General features: G+C 41.2%; 2 protein-coding genes across 3 annotated transcripts in view; both read right to left on the bottom strand.

The window, feature by feature from the left end:
- Positions 1 to 16,329, bottom strand: part of ric1 (RIC1 homolog, RAB6A GEF complex partner 1) — a 54,414-nt gene extending 38,085 nt beyond the window's left edge. Inside the window, exons 1-2 of the mRNA XM_053649217.1 lie at positions 15,714 to 16,329; positions 6,837 to 6,944 (exon numbers count right to left, since the gene is read on the bottom strand). Of these exons, the coding sequence (XP_053505192.1) occupies positions 6,837 to 6,944; positions 15,714 to 15,854 (249 nt within the window). The 5' untranslated portion in view covers positions 15,855 to 16,329. The remainder of the gene's footprint in view (positions 1 to 6,836; positions 6,945 to 15,713) is intronic.
- Positions 16,330 to 16,708: 379 nt separating this feature from the next.
- Positions 16,709 to 18,806, bottom strand: LOC128622802 (UPF0729 protein C18orf32 homolog). 2 transcript variants are annotated; one of them, XM_053649548.1, is made up of 3 exons: positions 18,665 to 18,806; positions 17,489 to 17,695; positions 16,709 to 17,077 (listed from the first exon to the last, which is right to left on the bottom strand). In XM_053649548.1, exons 2-3 carry the CDS (start codon positions 17,663 to 17,665, stop codon positions 17,009 to 17,011), a joined length of 246 nt encoding a protein of 81 aa, XP_053505523.1. In that variant the 5' UTR covers positions 17,666 to 17,695; positions 18,665 to 18,806; the 3' UTR covers positions 16,709 to 17,008. The 2 variants fall into 2 exon arrangements, with proteins under 2 accessions (XP_053505523.1, XP_053505524.1); XM_053649549.1 differs by lacking the exon at positions 18,665 to 18,806 and adding an exon at positions 18,444 to 18,606.
- Positions 18,807 to 19,513: the final 707 nt, after the last annotated feature.

Here is a 19,513-nt window from a genome sequence, read left to right as displayed (position 1 = left end):
TCTGACTCTAGTATTTGCCAACGTTACATCCCGTCGTTCATTTTAGAACGGTTTCAAATAAACTGCTGCGTTTTTAATTATTAACAAGCGCCCTTCACACGCACCTCGTCCTCTCCTTTCATTGTAAAGCACACAGGAACATCTACACAGAAGCTAACAATAACAGGAAGCGCGGGCATCCTGAGACCGATATGATCAGGGAGCCGAAGTATTGCCGTTTCTCTCCCGCACACACGCGCGCACACACACACACGCACGCACTGATTACTGGCTCAGGCTAGAAAAAGCTGAGCTGATGTTTTGCTGTAGGTCAAAGTTGAATCCAGTCACAATGTACTGTTATGAAACAGTTTCACCTATATCTATAGATCACGGCTTGTCTGCTTTGCTTCACGTTCTGCTTTCATTTTAAACAGACGTACCATTTGGTTTTTTTGTTTGTTTTTTTTTAACAGTGAAACCTCATAATGGGTTTAACATTTGCTGCTTTTTAGGACTGATGACTTTTCCATTACTGAACAAGCAAAAAGAAGAGAACAGAAAAAAAAAAAAGAAGTCTACCTGAAACGCAATCAAATCGACGAGTAGGTCCTAGTTGACTTGGAATTTCCGACCAGGGGAAAGAAAAAAAGAAGAAAAAAAAAAAGAACACACGACTCGGAATTCCTACTCGGAATTCCTACTCAAGACGGTCTCCTGGACCCTGAGTTCAGCATCATTTTATATTTATAAATAATGTACACACACACAAATATGCTCAAAGCACACCCATTATGGTGTTGAAATCACGGCAGCCGGTGCGCTGCCGTCCGCCATTTTGGATTCAGGCAGCTCTTCTGCGCCAGTCCCACCGCCTTATGGGAGAGCGCAGTGTCCGTTGCTTCCGTACTGCAGGATCTCGGCGGAAGCAGTAGTTCATTCGGGTATTTCTCGCTTACTGTTTTATGAATACGGAAAACTCGGACGTACTACTCCTGTGGCGCACTGCTTTTCGCCCGCTACACATCAGTTCAGTAGGAATATTCGGACGCAGCTCTTCTCTTTCCTACTTCTTCTTGCGCATGTATGCCTGTGCGTACAGTGCCCTTGGCATTATTATTATTATTATTATTATTATTATTCTTCTAATAAAACCCCCTTCCCTGTCTTCTTGCATTCAATCTTTAAATATAAAAGAGAAATACATTTTAAAGGAGCAGTTACCCAGAATTCGTTTACAGGGTTGAAAAAAGAAATGGCGTGGACCCGGCCGTAAACGCATAAATGCAGACTGCGTAACGACGCTGTGAATAGATTACACAGTGTGACTTTTACGCAGTGCAAACAATGGCATACGATGATAAGAGGATATGAACTGTAGAGATTCTTTGTCTAAACAACAGCAAAGAAACACCGAGGGAGGATAAATACGAGGGTGTCTCGCACTCACACGTGCTCTCTCTCTCTCACGCTCACAGCCTGTGGCCTGTATTTAGCGCTAGCTTTGATCTCTGCTTCCTGTCGCATAACAAAAACCGATTGAGCCTTCTTAAGTGTTTTTTTTTTTTTTACAACGCACATACCAGCATCTGTGTGTGCACGAGAGCGAGTGTGTGTGCGTGTGTGTGTGTGTGTGTGTGTGTGTGTGTGTGTGTGTGTGTGTATGCACACGACTACACGTGAGGCAGTGTGTTGAGAGCAGAGGATGTGGCGATTTGAACAGTACACGTTAGTGGGTTGAATTCGTTCCTTGGCCACCGTTTTCATGTTGCATGAATATTATTTGAAGAGGAGGCCTGGCTAAAAATAAGCGTTGGGAAAATAAGCGCTGCCGGCTTTGCTTATTGGTTTATTTTCAACCCACAAATCTCTAGACGCTGCACGAAGATGCGAAGAGAGAAGAGAAGGCAAAGAGACGCTGAAGCAGAGTCAGGTTAATAAAATGAGGGAAAGAAGAAAAAAAAAAAAAAAAAAAAAAAAAAAAACCAAAGGGGGGTTTGCATGTGCATCGCTGCAACCAAGCAACTTGTTTTTAGCACGCTGAACTGGGAGACGAGACCGAACGCGAGCACTCGCGCACGTCGGAAACGCTGCAGAGTAAAAATAGAGTAGGGCACGGTGTTCAGACTGATGGCCGTCACAAACAACGTCCCTTATGCGCATCCTTATGAAGAGTACCTCGAGGAAAGGGATTAAGACTTACAGTGCTGGGAAAAAGTATTTATGATTTCTTCAGTTTGTGCGTCTCATATACTAAACAGTTTCAGATACAGTTATTAAACGATGCTATTTAGTGAAGCAAAAAAAAAAAAAAAAAAAGTTATTCGATACCAACTGGGCCGGTGTGAAAATGTATTTGCCCCCGTAGTTACTAAATCCCCAATCTATGAAACTGCATCGATAACGGGGTTCAGCTGGACTGGACACAACCAGGCCTGATTACTGCAAAACCCTGTTCAATCACATCAACACTTCAAGACAACTTTTTTCAGCAGCAGGATGTTGGTTAAAAAGGTCTTATCCATTAACACACTGTCAAAGTTGAAAGGAATCCCAGAAATGACGAGGAAGAAGGGGATTGAAATACATCAGTCTGGAAAGGGTTACAAAGCTATTTCAAAGGCTCTTGGACTCCAAAAGACTACAGTGAGAGCCGTTATCTCCAAACGGTAAAAACTCAGCACAGTAGTGACCCTTCCCAGAAGTGAGAATGTGCTATAATGCATCATAATTAAGTTTTGCCTAACACGAGTCAATGCCAATTTGTTCATCATGGTGTAATGAACAAATTGGCAAAAAAAAATAAATAAACATAAATTGGTGTAATGGTGTAAAGCTGAGGTTACGCTCAGAGCGGATGCAAAACTACAGCCGCTCTACAAACAAACGTCAAATGTTTAGGTGCTTTAAATATTCTAATAAGACTCCGCCACTCGTTTTCGTATTTAATATCGGACATGCTTTGCCGTAGCTTTTGCTCTGTGCTTATTTGAAGTGAATTCAGCGAGTCTCTTTCCGGAAAAGGAGATTCAAAGACGGAAGCTAGAGATGGCATGATGATTGAGATATAGAAACCACGTCTGTCGGAAGATCCTGATAGCGATCTGATACGGCTTAAGACACAAAGCTTAAAAATAAGTAAGGTGCTTTAATGAAAAATTTAAATAAAAAACTAAACTTGAGATCAACATGACTGTTGTTATGGTAACAAGAGTGACTACTGTTGTTGTGCGACACATTTTACAGCGAAGTTTGCTATGTGAGAAGATGATTCTGCTTAGACAAAATGACACAAATGAGACCCAACAGCCATTAGTGAGAAGATAAAAATAAAACGAGTTGTAAAGCGGAACGAGGAAAAAAAAAAACAAAACAACGATAGATATTTTTTCTGTATTAAAATTCCTAATAATCCTCCTACGGCCAACAGCTGGAGAAAAGCGAGTCTGATCTCAGTGTCGACGTCAGATGGAAATGAGGGATTCGGTATCGAAAAACAAGAGGAGCTTCATGTTCCTGCTCACACTCGTATACACACGTGACTGGAAGATCTGTGCCGGAGCACAGAGCACGGCTGACCTGATGAGACTGAAACTAATCTCTGCTCACTTTATTTTTATTCTCTCCCGTCTCTGCTTTCTCTCACTGGCTGCACTTGCATGCAAAAAAAAAAAAAAACAAAACCCAAAAAAAACAACCTCTCAGGCCTGGTTAAACGTTACCATAGCAACTAGAAGCTTGCAAAGTGGCACATCAACAACAATTCATATTATCTTACACGTTAGGTTTTTAAAAAAAAAAAAAAAAAAAAAAAAGAACACGGGTCTTATGTCCTCATTCTCAGTAACATTCGCTCCAAATGTCCTTACGGAACAGGACATACTGGGTCCTACATCATTCAGCTTTGAAATCTGTTAATAATCAGTATAATATATTAAAACGGCTCCAATTTTCTGGACCAAAACCATCGCAGTTTGAGCTGTCAAAGAGACCAGTCAGTCTGAACGACTGGAAGCCAACATTCACTCTGAAGGACTTGGTTATCCGGTGTACCTTCACTCCACTCTCAGCCAGGGGCGGGTTTAGTGATTTGGGGGCACTAGGCAAAATATAGGAATGGGGCCCTCATTTCAGTGTTTTAACATCCATATTGAAATTCTCAGCATATATTATTTAGCATTAATAGCAATAATCAGGGGTGGACTGGGACCAAAAACCCAGATAGCATCCGGATGTGGGCTACTTCAGGCAGTGATGCTGTCCTATTGGCTTTTATTTTGGCCCACACAAAATAGATACGAACCTGAAGTGGCCCACATGTAAAATAGCAAATATGGCCCAAATGGCCCAAATCACAAGTGGGCCTTTTAAGGCAAAGATGCGGTGCTGACGGCGATGTCTAATCTGGATGTGACCCTAAAGTGGACCAAACAAACAAACAAACAAACAAACAAACAAAAAAAAAACAACAGGAGTGTCATCATTCCACGTAGTATGCGGGCCGGATGACAGTGTCAGGTGTGGGCCGGATCCGGGCCACAGCAATTTTGCTATATCGGAAGTGGCCCTGGACTTTCTAGCCCAAATCTTCATCATCTCATTAGTATATGACGCATATATGCGCTGGTGAATTTTCTATAAAAATGCCCTCCCTCCAGAATGCTTCATTTTAGTTAAGCATGATAAACGTTACCATGGAAACCAGTAGTAGGAAGACCTACTGGCGACTTCATAGTACAGCGACTGGCGCTGTGTGAACGCGGCATGATTAGAGAACCTGAGGTCACCGTAGTACGACTTTAGGGGTCCAGAGGCAACAGGGGATTGAAACATTGTTTTTACCCAAGCGTCACAGCCGGACACAAAAGGAAGTTGATCGACAGAACCGTATAAATAAATATACACTGTGAAGAACAGTCAAACAAACCTAATGAGCCCTTTGTAGTCTTAAGCTCTATTGGGATGGGATTAGTAATTATGATACTGTCTGACTATTTGCACGGGGTAAACGATTTCTGCAGAAACTGTCGAGATGGGTGTGTCTTTGTTGTTTATGTGCTGACGAGCCAGCACACCAGCCCCGTGCATCATATGCAACGTAACGCTGCACCTCGGTGTGCACAGACGAAGCAAAAGAAAAGCCGCGACTGCGACTAGACGAGAGCTGAAACTTTGTTTAATTTCAGTTTGGGGAGAATGACGTTATCAAAAGCTGTTTGAACAAATGGTACACAACTGTTCCGTTTAGGAGGAGATTTTACGGGAAGTTTGGGATAAAAGTGGCGTTCGGCGAAAAAATGGACTGAAATGTCGAGAACGTAAAACGGGCGAAAGCCACATCCTCGAGTGCCTCCGTACTTGCGAAAACACCAGGAGAACGCATTTCCCAAAGAGGGCACTTCGCACTGGATTAGTTTAACCTGGGGTTATTTTTACAAGGTAAAAGTCACTGTAACCTTTACCAGCATGGGCACACACGGTCTCGGGGGGGGAAAAAGTCTGGAAAAATAACGGACGTAACTGAAAATAACATCCCCATTAGCGCCACCTTCTCACCAGTACACACCAAGGGCAAGGATAAACACCAGTGACGTAAAGTTACCGGACGTGGAGTTTACCGTTTCGGACCTACAGTTACGGTAACACCGACAAATCAAATCAGACCCTATTTATATCATTTTAAAAAGACATGTGAAAGTATGTCAATCACAATATTTAAATTCAGGTTATCTAGCTGATGCAGAAGCATGTTTCCTCGCTCTCACTTCCCCTCTGCAGGTTTCAGTCTCTTTCGCGTCTCTCAGCCTCTTCTCTCCTCTCTCCCACTCATACATCATGCTCCTGAAATCCTAACATGTAGGAGCACGCCTGTTTTAAGAGTCAAATACATGAAGCTATACTACATAATGAATCCTATATAATTTGGTGTAACAGATTACAACGAACGATGCCTACAAAGGAAGGAACCTAGGAAAGCTTGTGTTACCGAGTGGAAAAAGTTCCCTAGACGAATAAGAAAAAAAAAAGCTACCGACTTCCGCAAAAAAATAAAAAACACGTCATTTGACTTGATCCGGGTTTCAGTAGTGCAGAGCTCCTCAGAGCTGTGGAGCGCCGTACGGATACTAGACAACATTTCCATGATCAGGAATATAAAGGAATGTGAAAAAAATGACGAGGCTGAGCGAAAGACAGTACTGTGAAGCGCGAGAACAGCGACAGAACTAGTGCTAGCACAACACACAGTCACCTCACGTTTAAAGACTTGAACTGAAAATGGAGATTAGAGGTCGACCGATGGATCGGTTCGGCCGATTAATCGGCACCGATACTCGTTTACTGGAACTATCGTTAACTCGGCAAAAATCCACACTGAACCCAAGCTGAATAGGGATGGTGCCTAAATTATACACACACACACACACACACACACACATTTTAAAAAGTCTCTCTCGGCGATCCGTGTACTCACTCGATTTCCTCATAACTTCCTCTTCATACTTTTGAGTTAATTTGCGTTAGGTGTCTTAACTTAAGCCTTGATAAACTCCAGCACGACACTGGACTCGGATTGCTAAAAGAAATAAATTAAAATAAATAAATGATCCGTGTGAAAGCCGATTTTCCCGGTGCTATCATCACTATACACCGCTCCTCATTTTAACAACCCCGCAGTGAAAAAAAAAATTTGCACAGGAGCAAACATACATTTGTGAGCGCGGCCGAGAGACATAAACGCAGACGATTATACAGACACAGACGCAACGTTGAGATATGGATACAGACTGAGACTACACACAGAGGTACAGCTAGACTAAAAGAAAAAAAAGATCAAATGATTTAAAAGTACCACTTACCGCCACTGCTATCATGGAATCGTCTGGCTTCCATTCGGCCTGCTGATAGAACCCAAACTGAGCTGCTGCCTTCTCCGATTCGATATAACTCACGACCAGAACGCTGGGCTAAAGAGAGAGAGGGAGAGGTAGAGAAATGAAACATTCAACTATTCAACCAGTACTTGCTTTCATGAGGGTTACCTGAATAATTTCCTATTAACTTAACGATTAGAAAAGGAAAAACCAATTCCACACGGCTTCTTTTGGGCTCTGCGCTCTAGGAGCGAACGATAGGCAAAAATACGACGATACACAACATCTCTAGGATATACAACATGCATCACGATGGCAGCTTGAGAAAAAAAAAAAAAAAAAGAAAAGGAAAAAAAAAGAGCAGATCCTTTTATTGTCTAGAAAAAAAATTAGTTACTGAAAACAAGGAAAACTTTCAGAAACTAACATCTAATCGGTAGCTTTCAATCAGAGTTTGTAAACCATTGGCATAAATGTTATAAAATTCTTTTATAAAAAGAAGTCATGACACCTCAGAATTGTGCAATGTGACCAAAAAAAAAAAGAGAAAGAAATTAAAGCTGCAAGCAGCGTTTAAAGGGGCCAAGCACCAAAGGCACGGCAGGTGCAATGCGGAGCCTGAAGAACAGGAAGAGGAGAAACAGAATGCACGTGAATGAATAAAAGATAGGCTCAGAAGCACAGCTGAGAATAAGACTGAACAGGAAACAAACAGAACAGAGGCATTTATTTGCATGTCAAGAGGTTACTGCAGTGCTGAACCACAAAAGAAAGGAACCGACCGAATGATGCATCATTACACATGCTTTTAAGAAGTTGCACCACAGAGGAAATCGAACAGGGGACTTGTACCATCAGCGCGTATCGCTAACCACAGTGCGCCACACCAGACTTTTGCCGTGATGGTGAAGAGAGCTTCCAAGGTGAGAATGAGCACACATAATCTAGAACACTAGGTGGCGCTGTGTTCAAATTTCTCAGGTGCCAACAGGATGCGAGATCCCTACGAAATCTTTTCCCCCGATACATCAAATATGTTAAAAGATATCTCAATACGTGACAAATTTCAAAATGGCGGACGGGAGGTTCGTCCGAGCGTGACAAAATTGGCGAATTGAAAAAAAAAAGTTCTAGAAATTGTCTGTGCAGTTAAACTGATTAAGGCCAGACGCCATAGGAATAGTACAGAGGCGTCGTTTTCGGAGTCGTCGGAAAGCGTAACTGACGCCGGGTATGTGCCGATCAGCAGTAATACAATACAGCACACACAATAGTAGCAACACTGACTCTTCAAAATGTCATCACTGCCTGAGAGGACCATTCAGGAACATGCTATGTAGGGCACCGACAAAAGGTTTATTTTATTATAAATAAATCAGACGGAACATCACGTCACTGGTATTTCTCAGACAGAGCGAACCCATGATTCATTCCATCAGGCAAGACGTTCATAACGAGCTTGGACATGGTTAAAGATAGACGTGACCATACTATTTTTGAAAAATTTAACAGAGTGAACCATGATATAAAAGGTTATATAAAAAAAAAAATTGCATCCTAACATCAGAACATGCCTGCGAAGGTGTCGTGTAGCACTGAGGTCATGTGTAAGCTAATAGCATTAGACACAGAGTAAACAAAAAAAAAAAAAAAAAAATCTGATTCACTGGAGACTTGTGATCTTGTGCAATCATTATTTCTCAAACCTGCAAACTCATTTTCTCAGAAAGCAGACAGCGTTTTACTTTAACTTTGTTTATTGATTTGTTTAAAAATCATACGAGTGTGACATCTTTGTGGAGGTTTAGGATTTAAAACTTTTTTTTTGTTTTTTGAGAATTTTAGGCCATAGATTTGGTGAAGACGATCAGCTTACCGAGCGAGCGGTCCGTTTGAGCTGGTTTACAGCGTTGTGTTTTGGGGTTTTTTTTGGCATGCGCAGTGAAAATGTCCTCACTGAGCTACATCCTAACTGATCGGAGTATAAACACAGGCATTTCCTCAATCAGAGTTGAACAACTCGATCATTTTTCATGGAACTTTTTCTCGGAAACTGCTCTAAGGGGTTTTTTAGAAATTTAGTGAAGAGCCCAGATTCGTTTAAAGGACTGTTCATCATTAAAGACAAACTCGTTAAATCAGGTCGGTACGCTAGGATTTTAAGACGCTTCTTGGTGCGCCAATCGAGCTAACATTTTCAAATGCATTACTGGTTTCTTATCTCGTTATTAGCCTGTTTGACTGGCGAGTTGAACGGAATCCAAACCTCAATAACTGAAAAACAAGTTGACGTAATGCCGAACTGAATCTAACGACATGGAGGCTCAGTGATTAGTACGATTGCCTAGCACCTCATGTGTTGTAGGCTGATTGGCATTTCTAAATCGTCCATAGTGTATGGATGGGTGTGTGAGTGCGTGTGCAATTGTGTCCAGTGATGGGTTGGCACCCCATTCAAGTCCCCTGTGATAGGCTCCAGGCTCCCCGCGACCCTGTGTAGGATAAGTGGTACAGAAAATGGATGGATGGATGGATGTACGACGTTAATATTGGAATATCATCAAGCTATATCACAAAAGCAAGAGTGCGGTTATACTGAGTATTAGCACGGCCGTGATTCGGCCGTAGGTAATCGCAAGTCGTGTTGATATTCAGTACGACCGTACTCTTGCTCACAGCGTGGTTATATTAAACATAAGCACTCTTGGAATGCCACCTGTCCAATAAGAGGACCAGAACTTCCTGTTGTATAATCACTAAAATAAATATCTGAGGAGTGTGCAGGTTTTTTTTTTAATACAGTTAGAGGAACAACTGGTTGCAAAAAGTTTGAGAACCCCTGTCCTTGAGCATGTGCCATATGTTCTGGAGTGAGGTCGTAAACGTTTAAACAGATTGACAGATTTTATTTTATTTTTTTTTGGGAAGGGGCACACAAAGGTGTGTTTAAAAAGTGATTTGCATGCAGGAAAGTAAACGTTTGTTTACGGGGGCTGAGAGATGGACATAAATTCATTCCTTATGTACGGGTTGAGGCCCGGAGACAGGCATACTGCTGGAGAGAAAGAAAGAGGGAGGTAAAGAGGATTGAGTGACATTATGGAATGATTACTGCAGGAACGGCTCAGGAGAAGGGACGGGGCGTTGATTCGGGGAACGGCTCAGGAGAAGGGACGGGGCGCTGATTCGGGGAACGGCTCAGGAGAAGGGACGGGGCGTTGATTCGGGGAACGGCTCAGGAGAAGGGACGGGGAGTTGATTCGGGGAACGGCTCAGGAGAAGGGACAGAACATTTTTCCTGGAGCACTATCATAATGAAGAAGCATGAACAGCGGTAATTACCAACCTAGTGAGAACTAGCATGACCACAAAAGAAACCAAATTGTCATCATCAGCCTGAAAACACGGCACTCAAATTAAAAGTGCACACCACTTCTTGTGTGTGAATGACTTCACATAGAAATGCATTTCTGCACACAAACAAGTTTATGCAGACAGGTTTACTATTTAAATCACACTTGCGTTGAGGACCTGCTCGGTCCTGAAAATGATTTTGCTATCCAAATTAATAAGCTACCTCGCATGAAAGGAAATAGATTTTTTTAAACTAATAGAAGTACCACGCTATCAGGTAACCATAGCAACCATGACCAGCATCGTTTTCCCTTATAAAAATTTTCTCCACCTGGAAGTATCCTGAATCACGTTGCGCCGTTCTGTGGGGATTGTAGAAAACGATGGGCAGAGCATGATGCGTGTAGAATCGACCATGAAGTGGAGGTTAACAGAAAACAAAATATGGAGCATGATTTTGGGAGTGTGAGATTTTAGAATGAGAGAAATCGTGAGGACGACGTGTCCGTGTGTGGGATAAAACGGATTAAGCAAAAATGCACGCATGCACTCAGGAATGTTTTGGAGGGGCAAAGAAATCCTTTTTGTGGGCTTCCTGTTCCTCTCCCTAACTGGCCAATCAGGAACAACAAAGTAGGGTGGAAAAAGGAAGTGGACTTAGGTATTTCCTATGGGACTTGAGTCAACAAAGTAGGACTGGTATTCTTTTCTCATACCATCGGAGACATTTACTGGCTTAAAAGCAAAAGGTTTCCTGAGAAAATAAAGTCAAATATGTAGTTGCTTAGACAGACTGCCAGACAGAGTGCTGTTACTTCAAAACACATCCAGTGTGCAGGCAAATAATATGGAAAAGGTTCCATGGCAAAAATAAATCTGTGTGCAGATGCAAAGCCCTGCTGGAAAAGGAAATCGGCGTCTCCATTAAGCTTGTCCGCAGATGGAATAATTCCTTAGATTTATATTGCCTAAAAAAGCGCTCTCAAAGCGCGTTACAATCTCCTCAACCACCACCAGTGTGTAGCATCCACCCGGATGATGCAACGGCAGCCATAGTGCACCAGAACGCCCACCACACAGCAGCTACTGGTGGAGAGGAGAGAGTGATGTAGCCAGTTCAGAGATGGGGATTATTAGGGGGCAATGATGGAGAAGGGCCAATGGGGGAATTTCGCCAGGACACCGGGGGTATACCCCTACTCTTTATGAGAAGTGCCCAGGGATTTTTAATGACCACATCCTTAATAGGGTCCATGTTCAGTGGACAGGAAAGGCATTTGGAATACAGCCCGACCGGGTATTTGTACAAGGCTCATTCCTGCGTGAAGGTGAGTGGAAGATGGCATCCCTGTTGAGGCGGCACTAAACCACAGTAGAAAACCAAGCTCAGAAAAGTAAAGCGAGCCACGTCGAGCCGTACCGCGCAGTGGAAAAGTGGCTTTAGTTTTCCACGGAGGTCTCCCATCCTGGTACTGGCCTGGCTCAACGCTGCTTAGCTTCAGTGGGAAACCAGGTGAGAGCAGCAGGGTGATAGGGCTCTGGCATGGAAGCATGACGTGCTCTAAAATCTCCTGGTTGATGGCTGCATTGACTCTCGACTTGAGAAAACGCAGTGGACCGACACCAGCAGATGACACTGGACCCCAAATCACCACGGACTGTGGAAACGTCACACTGGACTTCAAGCAATTTGGATTCTGGTCCTCTACACTATTCCTCCAGACTCTGGGACCTTGATTTCCAAATGAAATGCAACATTTACTTTCATCTTCCCCGTGATTGTGGTTGTGTGAACTGAACCAGACTGAGAGATTAAAGCCTCAGGAAACCTTTGCAGGTGTTTTGAATTAATTAGCAGCTTAGAGCTCTTCTCAGGTCGACATTTCGGTATTCTTTATTCGAATATTTTGAGATACTGGATTTTTGATTTCCATGAGCCGTAAGCCGTAAACATCGAGATCAAAACAAAAATGGCGTGAAATTTTTCACTTTATGTGTGATAAACCAAGAATATATGAAAGGTCCATTTTTAAAAAAATATTTTACGCTACAAAAGGAATTTTTTTTTGAGATGCACCTGTACGTACTAAACATGAGACAGAATTTCCTTGTCTAGAAATTGGGATACAAAATACTGGAGACACGAATTTTGCTTCTCTGAAGCATGTTTGTTTAATAATCCAATAGCACAGACCTCTGAAGTAGAAGAAACATACGTACAATCTACAGCAGCTGGCTGGACCGTGGTCTGAAATGCAGGTTAAAAATCAACATCTGTACGCTGAACTTGATGTAAACTGAAAAGTTACTAGCAAGCAGTTAAACTCGTAGTAAGAAACGACACACGTCAGAGCAGGCTGTTCCATGAAATTAATGCACCCCAGGGGGTGTGATGTGGCACCACGTGCAAGAGGAGTCTCTCGGGGTCCTGCCTTTCTTCTGCCTAGTTCTCAGTAACAGTCGGTCACGTTGACATAATGCTTCTGTAATACCGAGAAAACCCAGAAGATAATTATACCGTCTGTGCCACGGATACTCGGGATGCGTCGCATTCCACCACATAAGCATCTAGCGCCTTTAAGAAGTTACGTTATCTCAAACACCACTCTCCACAAAAAGGGCTGCGATATTTCTATCTTGCTTTCAAATTGGACCTCGAGTTACGACGATGCAGTGACACCGTCCCCAACCCGAACGGCATCGTAGTGCTGGGAAAAAAACCCAAATTGCACTTCAAGTGCCTGCATTTTCGCAGTGGAGGCATGTAGCAAAGCCTGAATGGTTTCCGATTAGAAACAGACACCTTGCTACTGAAAAACAGCATCTGAGATCGAATCACGATCGTAAGATAAGATTGTTCTGCGTTAGTCTCTTGGCTTCACAGCGGTGGCATGAGCTTCCCGGTTTCAGTTTAAACAAGCTACAGTATTATTTTATACATTTATTCTTTAGAACTTACTTCAGGGTAATTTTACATTTAAAACCCCTATAGCATGCTAACATTGGTCTCCAGTTTTTCTAACTAGCAGTGCTTACTGTTTCTCCAAGCCTGTGGCTATTTGAGCCTTTTTTTTTTTTTTAAACATACAAGAGCAGCTGTCAAAGAACTGAAAGAAAAACAAGAAGTACTTGCTGTAGGTTTTCACTTTCAAAATCATCCATATGGTAACGTTCACAGCTTTTAATATCAATAGTAGAACTGGGACACGTGTACGGAGTGGACCATGAGGGAGAACTTTGGCCTTTTAACAGGAGGGCAGGAATTTAATGATGGAAAACACCACAGAAATTAAATTACAAATTAACATTGGTATCAATGAGAAGTTGGTTCAAATGAGGAAAAAAAGTGTTTAGTTATGACAAGTTAAAAAAAAAAAAAAAAAAATCCTAAACCTTGAAAGCAATGATAGTTTTACGCCAACTCCTATACGCCAGCTCCTTATACTTCTAAAAGGAGTGGACTAGTTGTCATTTCCATAGATAGAGCAAAAACTGGTTCAGGTCATGGTAATTTTTAGGTTGTTTTATTAGTGCAGTTAAATAACAGCAAAGAACGCATCAAACTGCAGAATTACATTATTTTACTGCAGTTCTTTAAACGCTCTCAGTGCAGCTGAGCTGAAATCGTCAGTTTTAGAGCGGAGACTGCGCAGCATGGAAGCTCATGTCCGTCAACAGATCCCTCCTTAACGTTTCATGACCAGGCTTTCTTGGATGGAGGATCTACAGTCAACAGCAGAGTTTGGGGGATTTTTCCAAGCTGATAATGACCCAGAGTGTTACGTTCAAAAGTAGTTGAGTGGGATCGGATAGTGACGTCACAACCTGCTTTTTTTTTTTTTTTGTTTACTTTTTTCCCACGGATGTATTAGCCAACTAGTCTATGCAACCCATAATTAATAGGTGGCCATGTTAACCTGTCATAGTAGGGGCTGAACGCAAATGACATCAAAACTATTAAATATGGTGCTACTGTTATGTTGGCTTTTGTAGCAACCGCAAATATAATATCTTGTGTAGCGTGAAAGCTTTCAGTGGATATATTTTTGCCACACTGCCCAGCAATAAACATTATTATTATATAACTCTTAAAGTCCCCATGAAGTGCCTTGAAACGCACAGCGATATTTGATGTGTTGATGTTAATGGTCATTGGAACAGGAAGTCAGGGCGGGACATATCGAGTGCCTCCTCTCCCATGTTTAAATAGACAATAGCGTTTAGCTTACCTCAAAGCCCAGGCTAAGAAGCTGTGAGCTTCGAGGTGTTCAAAGTGAACGAATTCAAGCCATTTCCTTTCTAACCGAATAAAAAACACGTGCGTTCGAACCACCAGAGACGCGTTTAAAACCCACGCTCGCTGACATGATTTCTCTCGCTCAACAACGGCAACTTCGGCAAGGTGATTTTTTTTTTAATAATGTTGGGGGCGGGACACTTCAGATCCTAGAGAGCATTTGATTGGACAGAAGATCTGGTGAGACGCTGAAGTGCAGAGTGATGTCATCGAAACGGTTGATCCGTATTCGTGGTAGACAGAGACTGTACATTTTTAACACGTACATCTATCTAAATGCGAATTTCGTCATCGTTTTGGAGCGCACTAGCTAACAGATAACCTTACGGCTAACGTGTTCAGACTAAAAGCCACGAAATGTCCATTTTGATTTAATGGGGACTTTAAAATTAATGGTAGCATCAATGGTTCTCAGTGAACCATAACATAAAAAGTATATTAAAAAAAAGCCAACATGTTTAAAATTTTAACATTAACCTATAAATTCTTAAAGTTACTATTAACATTTTAAATATGATAATATAGAGAGCTATAAAATCTTCAGATTAATTTAAAAAAAAAAAGTTCATTTTTGTATATTAAATCTTAAAAGTTAACATTAACATGTAAATCGTTCATGAACGTTAACAAACTTAAAAGTTCCAAGATAAAGCAACAGTTTAAAATGAATGCTAACATAAAAAAAAGCTTAAAAGTTCATGTTGACAGACAACATTTTAAAATGTTAAATATATATATATATTTTGGGAAAAAAAAAAACATTTTTAACTGAAGTGTAAAATTATTAAGTGAACTACTATATGTAAAAAGTTAGCATTAGATGCTATAGTAACTCCTGAAGCCAGGTTAGCACTAACTAGCCAACTCTTATATTAAAAAAAAAAAAAACTAAAACTAAGTTATTAGTTACTCGGTTAAACTAACTCAAGTATAAAGACTACACATTTTAAGCTTAAATTTTAGACCAATTAACCACCCCAAGCTGTTGGAACAGTGCCATTGTATTGTTATTACGGTGGTAAGAGATAACTCAGTGAAGGTTAGAGAGCGCTAGCAGGGCTAAGTGATCAGCTGGAGCGGATGACGCGGCAGCGCTCTGAGCTCAACCCGAAGCTCTCGGTGTACTCACTCACCACGAAACACCAAACACTCGCCAACTTCACACTTTTCAACCCATCCAATATCTGTAATTTACTTCAGCGTGCACTCACCCTGCTGAACCAGATACTGAGCTGTGTGTCCGACAGCACGGCGAAGTAAAAGCGCTGCGAGCTGGGCTGGATGTGGAAGGGTTCCTCGGCGCTCTGCAGCGGGCACAGCAGCCTCCGCGGCCAGCCCGTCAGAAAATACATGGCGAACACGAATACCCCGTCTCGGCGTTTTAAACTGATCTACTCCCGGCGCTTTCCATCCACACGCAGCCTAATTCCCTTCAGGCTAGCTGGCTAGCTAGTTAGCCGGTTAGCATATTCGCTAGCAGGTCCGTGTCACTCCATACAGATGATCCGAGTTCATTATTAACCAGGCGCTTTACCAGGGAACTGTAGATATCGATATTCACATATAAGAGCTCTAGAAGAGCTACTTTTGTAATTTATCCAAGGCTGGCGGAAAAAAACATTAATCTTTAACTCGACGCCATTTTTGCGTTTTTCACTAAGCAAGCGCCGACGCTAATGTAACGGGAGCGACGTTTGTTTTGAAGCGAAGTTCGGCATCCGATTTCTCTCGCGACGTTCCAGCGACGCCATCTTTGGCTTTTTTTATGGATCTCAAATCCGATTCGCTGATCCAAGCACGAGAAGGTGGGGCTAGAGTACAAAGAGGGAGGGTAATCGTCACGCGTTGACGTGTAACGTCATTTCCTGTGTCAGCATTGAAAATGGATCAAGGGTTCCACCTGGTGGTGAAAGCTTCTTATAATTACAACAACAACAACAATAATAATAATAATAATAATAATAATAATAATAATACTTATACTTTAAAAAATATTCTTTAATTCTAATTCGCATTGTACTGTATTACATAAATACTGTGTGTACCCTCAAGTGTACAGGTCTGTTTATTGCACTTCAAATTACTCTCCTGAACAATATCCGTATAATTATATCATCAATATAATATATAAAAAGTTCCAAAATCAATCAGAATAAACCAGAATAGAGAATATACAGTAAATATAAAAAACCACACACACTCCAAAAGCTGTTAAATGTAAATATTTATTTCTCTTTACAGAGTCCAAAACCACTCTGGAAACATATCAAATCAGTCCTTCGACTCTGGTCTGAAATCTTCTGGGAATGAAAGAGTAAGCAATGTAATAAGTCAATATATTAAATTCAATTATATTACAATTATTCTATGAAAGGAAATTCTAAATGAGACTGAATTAAGTTTGTGTAACATAATAATGTCAGATCATGACAGCATGATTTACGTTCAAAGTATCTACAGCGTGTTATATAAAACACGATAGACATTCACACGGGCGCGTATAATGTCAGTCCTTCTTTTTGTCCGAGACTGCCGTCGTCCCGTTACACAAGTCTGCATTTCCATTGCATTCGTTCTGAAGAAGGAAATAGGAAAGAACAATCCTTAGATGCGATGGTATTTAAAATTTCACATCATAACAGTAAGATATAGATTTCAGTCTGCCATAACTTTCATGGTTTAGTGCAGGGGTTCTCAAGCCTGTCCTGGAGGACCTCCAACACGGCACGTTTTGTATGTCTCCCTTATGTGACACTCCAAATTCAGATTTTGCAGTCTGTACTAATGAGCTGATGAGTTAAATGAGGGAGACATGTGCAGTGCTAGGGGTGCTCCAGGACAGGTTTGAGAAGCATTGGTCTAGTGAATGAAACTAAGATTGGTTTATCTGAGAATGACACATGCAATGCTCCTTAACCTTGGTTCAGAATAAGAAACCTCAGAAAGAACTCAATAACAATACGGTGCATGTGGAGTATGACTTTACCTTGATTGGATGGTTTGTTTGGTTGGTCTTTGTGTCATTCGTTCCCGTCTCCTGCACCGCCGGTTTGGTCCAGAACCGGCTGATGAATGGAGAGATGAACGGGTAGATGATGGGCTCCAGGAAGCGTTTGTAAACCCACAGGAGGACGGGGATGACAATGCAAGGGATGCACACCATGACTGAAGCTCAAATTCACACTGCAGTTCCCTTAAAAAATACAAGCTTTTATTAGTGGTGGCTACCTTAACTTTGTCGTTTCGGTGAAAAATGAAAGAAATGAAAACGATTTCTTTAATCACAGCTCTATCGTTAGAGGATCTTCATCGTGTCATCTGACCTGGACAACACATATTATAGTACAGTTGGGCTAGTTATACAATTAGTTCAAGATGACATAATAATTTTAAACAGTATAACAACATATCACAGCCCACATTACATCATGACCTGGAACTGGTCTCACGTGACCAGATTACACTACATAAAATACTGTGTTGCACATTTGAAAACATATTTATTAAAACTGGCTTCTAATTAACTCTCAATCTGATCTTTTACAGTTTATTGTTTATGTATTATTATCATTTGATCTGTCTGTCCTAATACTATGTATTTATTTATTTATTTATCTTTTATTCTTATCATTTGGAATCTTTCTTGGTTTAATAATGTCATGGAATTATTTTTGTCCTTTCTGTGTATCTTAGAAGCACTCTGAGCTACGTTTAATGTATGAAATGTGTTCTATAAATAAAATTGAACAATAGTCATTTACGAATGTATGTGTTGGAAGGTTTCAATTATCTTTATTTTATTTCAATTATACATATATTTAAAACATATTTCTAGAACAATCCGACTCTAGTGTTCAGTCATAATTTTGTCGCGCGCGTGTAAATCCTTATTTATATTAATCCGACAATAAACATGAATCGTGCAGACATTTCATACTTACCTTTTATGTCTATTAATATATAAAGTGTCTAAAAGCAGCTTTTCCGATTCGTCACTAAGTTATTAAACTGGCGTTAGCACAGGTCTGGTGTTATAAGCCTGCTATGCAGCCCAAGATTAGCCACCAAGCTAACAAAAACAAACCGCTCTGTCACCCATCTGTGTACAAATAAACTGAAGCAATCAAAGACATCGAACAAAACAGCGACTTGTTCGACTCACCGATAATTCCTTCTTTCTTTCCTTTATTTCTTTTATTGATTTATTTTCCTGGTTAGCTCTATTTACGTCACGCTGATGTTGCCAACGCTAAGGGATCCTACTGGAAAAGAAAAGAAAAGAAAAAAACTATAAGAAACGCATCTGCGCCACCGAGCGGCCTGGAGGACAGATAACAGCGCCACCGAGTGGACTGGAGGACAGATAACAGCGCCACCCAGTGGACTGGAGGACAGATATCAGCGCCACTCAGCGGACTGGAGGACAAATAACAGCGCCACCTAAAGTGGGGGCCGCCAGGGGGCGCCCGGGGGGCCTCAACAATTTAGTGTGAAAAATAAATTCTCACTCTCAGACAACCACACACACACACACACACACACACACACACACACACACAATCAATTCCTAATGTAATATAAAGATGTAAGATGTAATTATTAATAAAAAAAAAGGGGGATATATATTCAGAAGTCTGTATTTTTAATGTGTTTCAAAGACATCTTGCAAAAGTGGGGCCTCGGTCAAATGTTAATACCATTTGGGGGGTCTTGCCCTGAAAAAGTTTGGGAACCCCTGGACTAGAGGACAGATAACAGCACCACCGAGCCGACTGGAGGACAGATAATAGCGCCACCAAGCGGACTGGAAGAACTCTGAGAAAAGAAAAGTTTAACGCTAATATTTTGTTGCTAATACAGCCTAATAAATGTATTTATTACAACAAATGTATTTTTTTTTCTCTGCGCCTCAGTGAGTCATCCTGATTATATCTGTTTTGGATTGCAATGTTTTTTTATAGGTGGAGAGTATTATAAATGAGATGAGCTCTGAAAAAAGACAAAAAATATT

Source organism: Ictalurus furcatus, chromosome 18 (genome assembly GCF_023375685.1).
Source record: "Ictalurus furcatus strain D&B chromosome 18, Billie_1.0, whole genome shotgun sequence".
Taxonomy (NCBI): Eukaryota; Metazoa; Chordata; class Actinopteri; order Siluriformes; family Ictaluridae; genus Ictalurus; species Ictalurus furcatus.
This window is presented reverse-complemented; position numbering and strand designations above follow the sequence as displayed.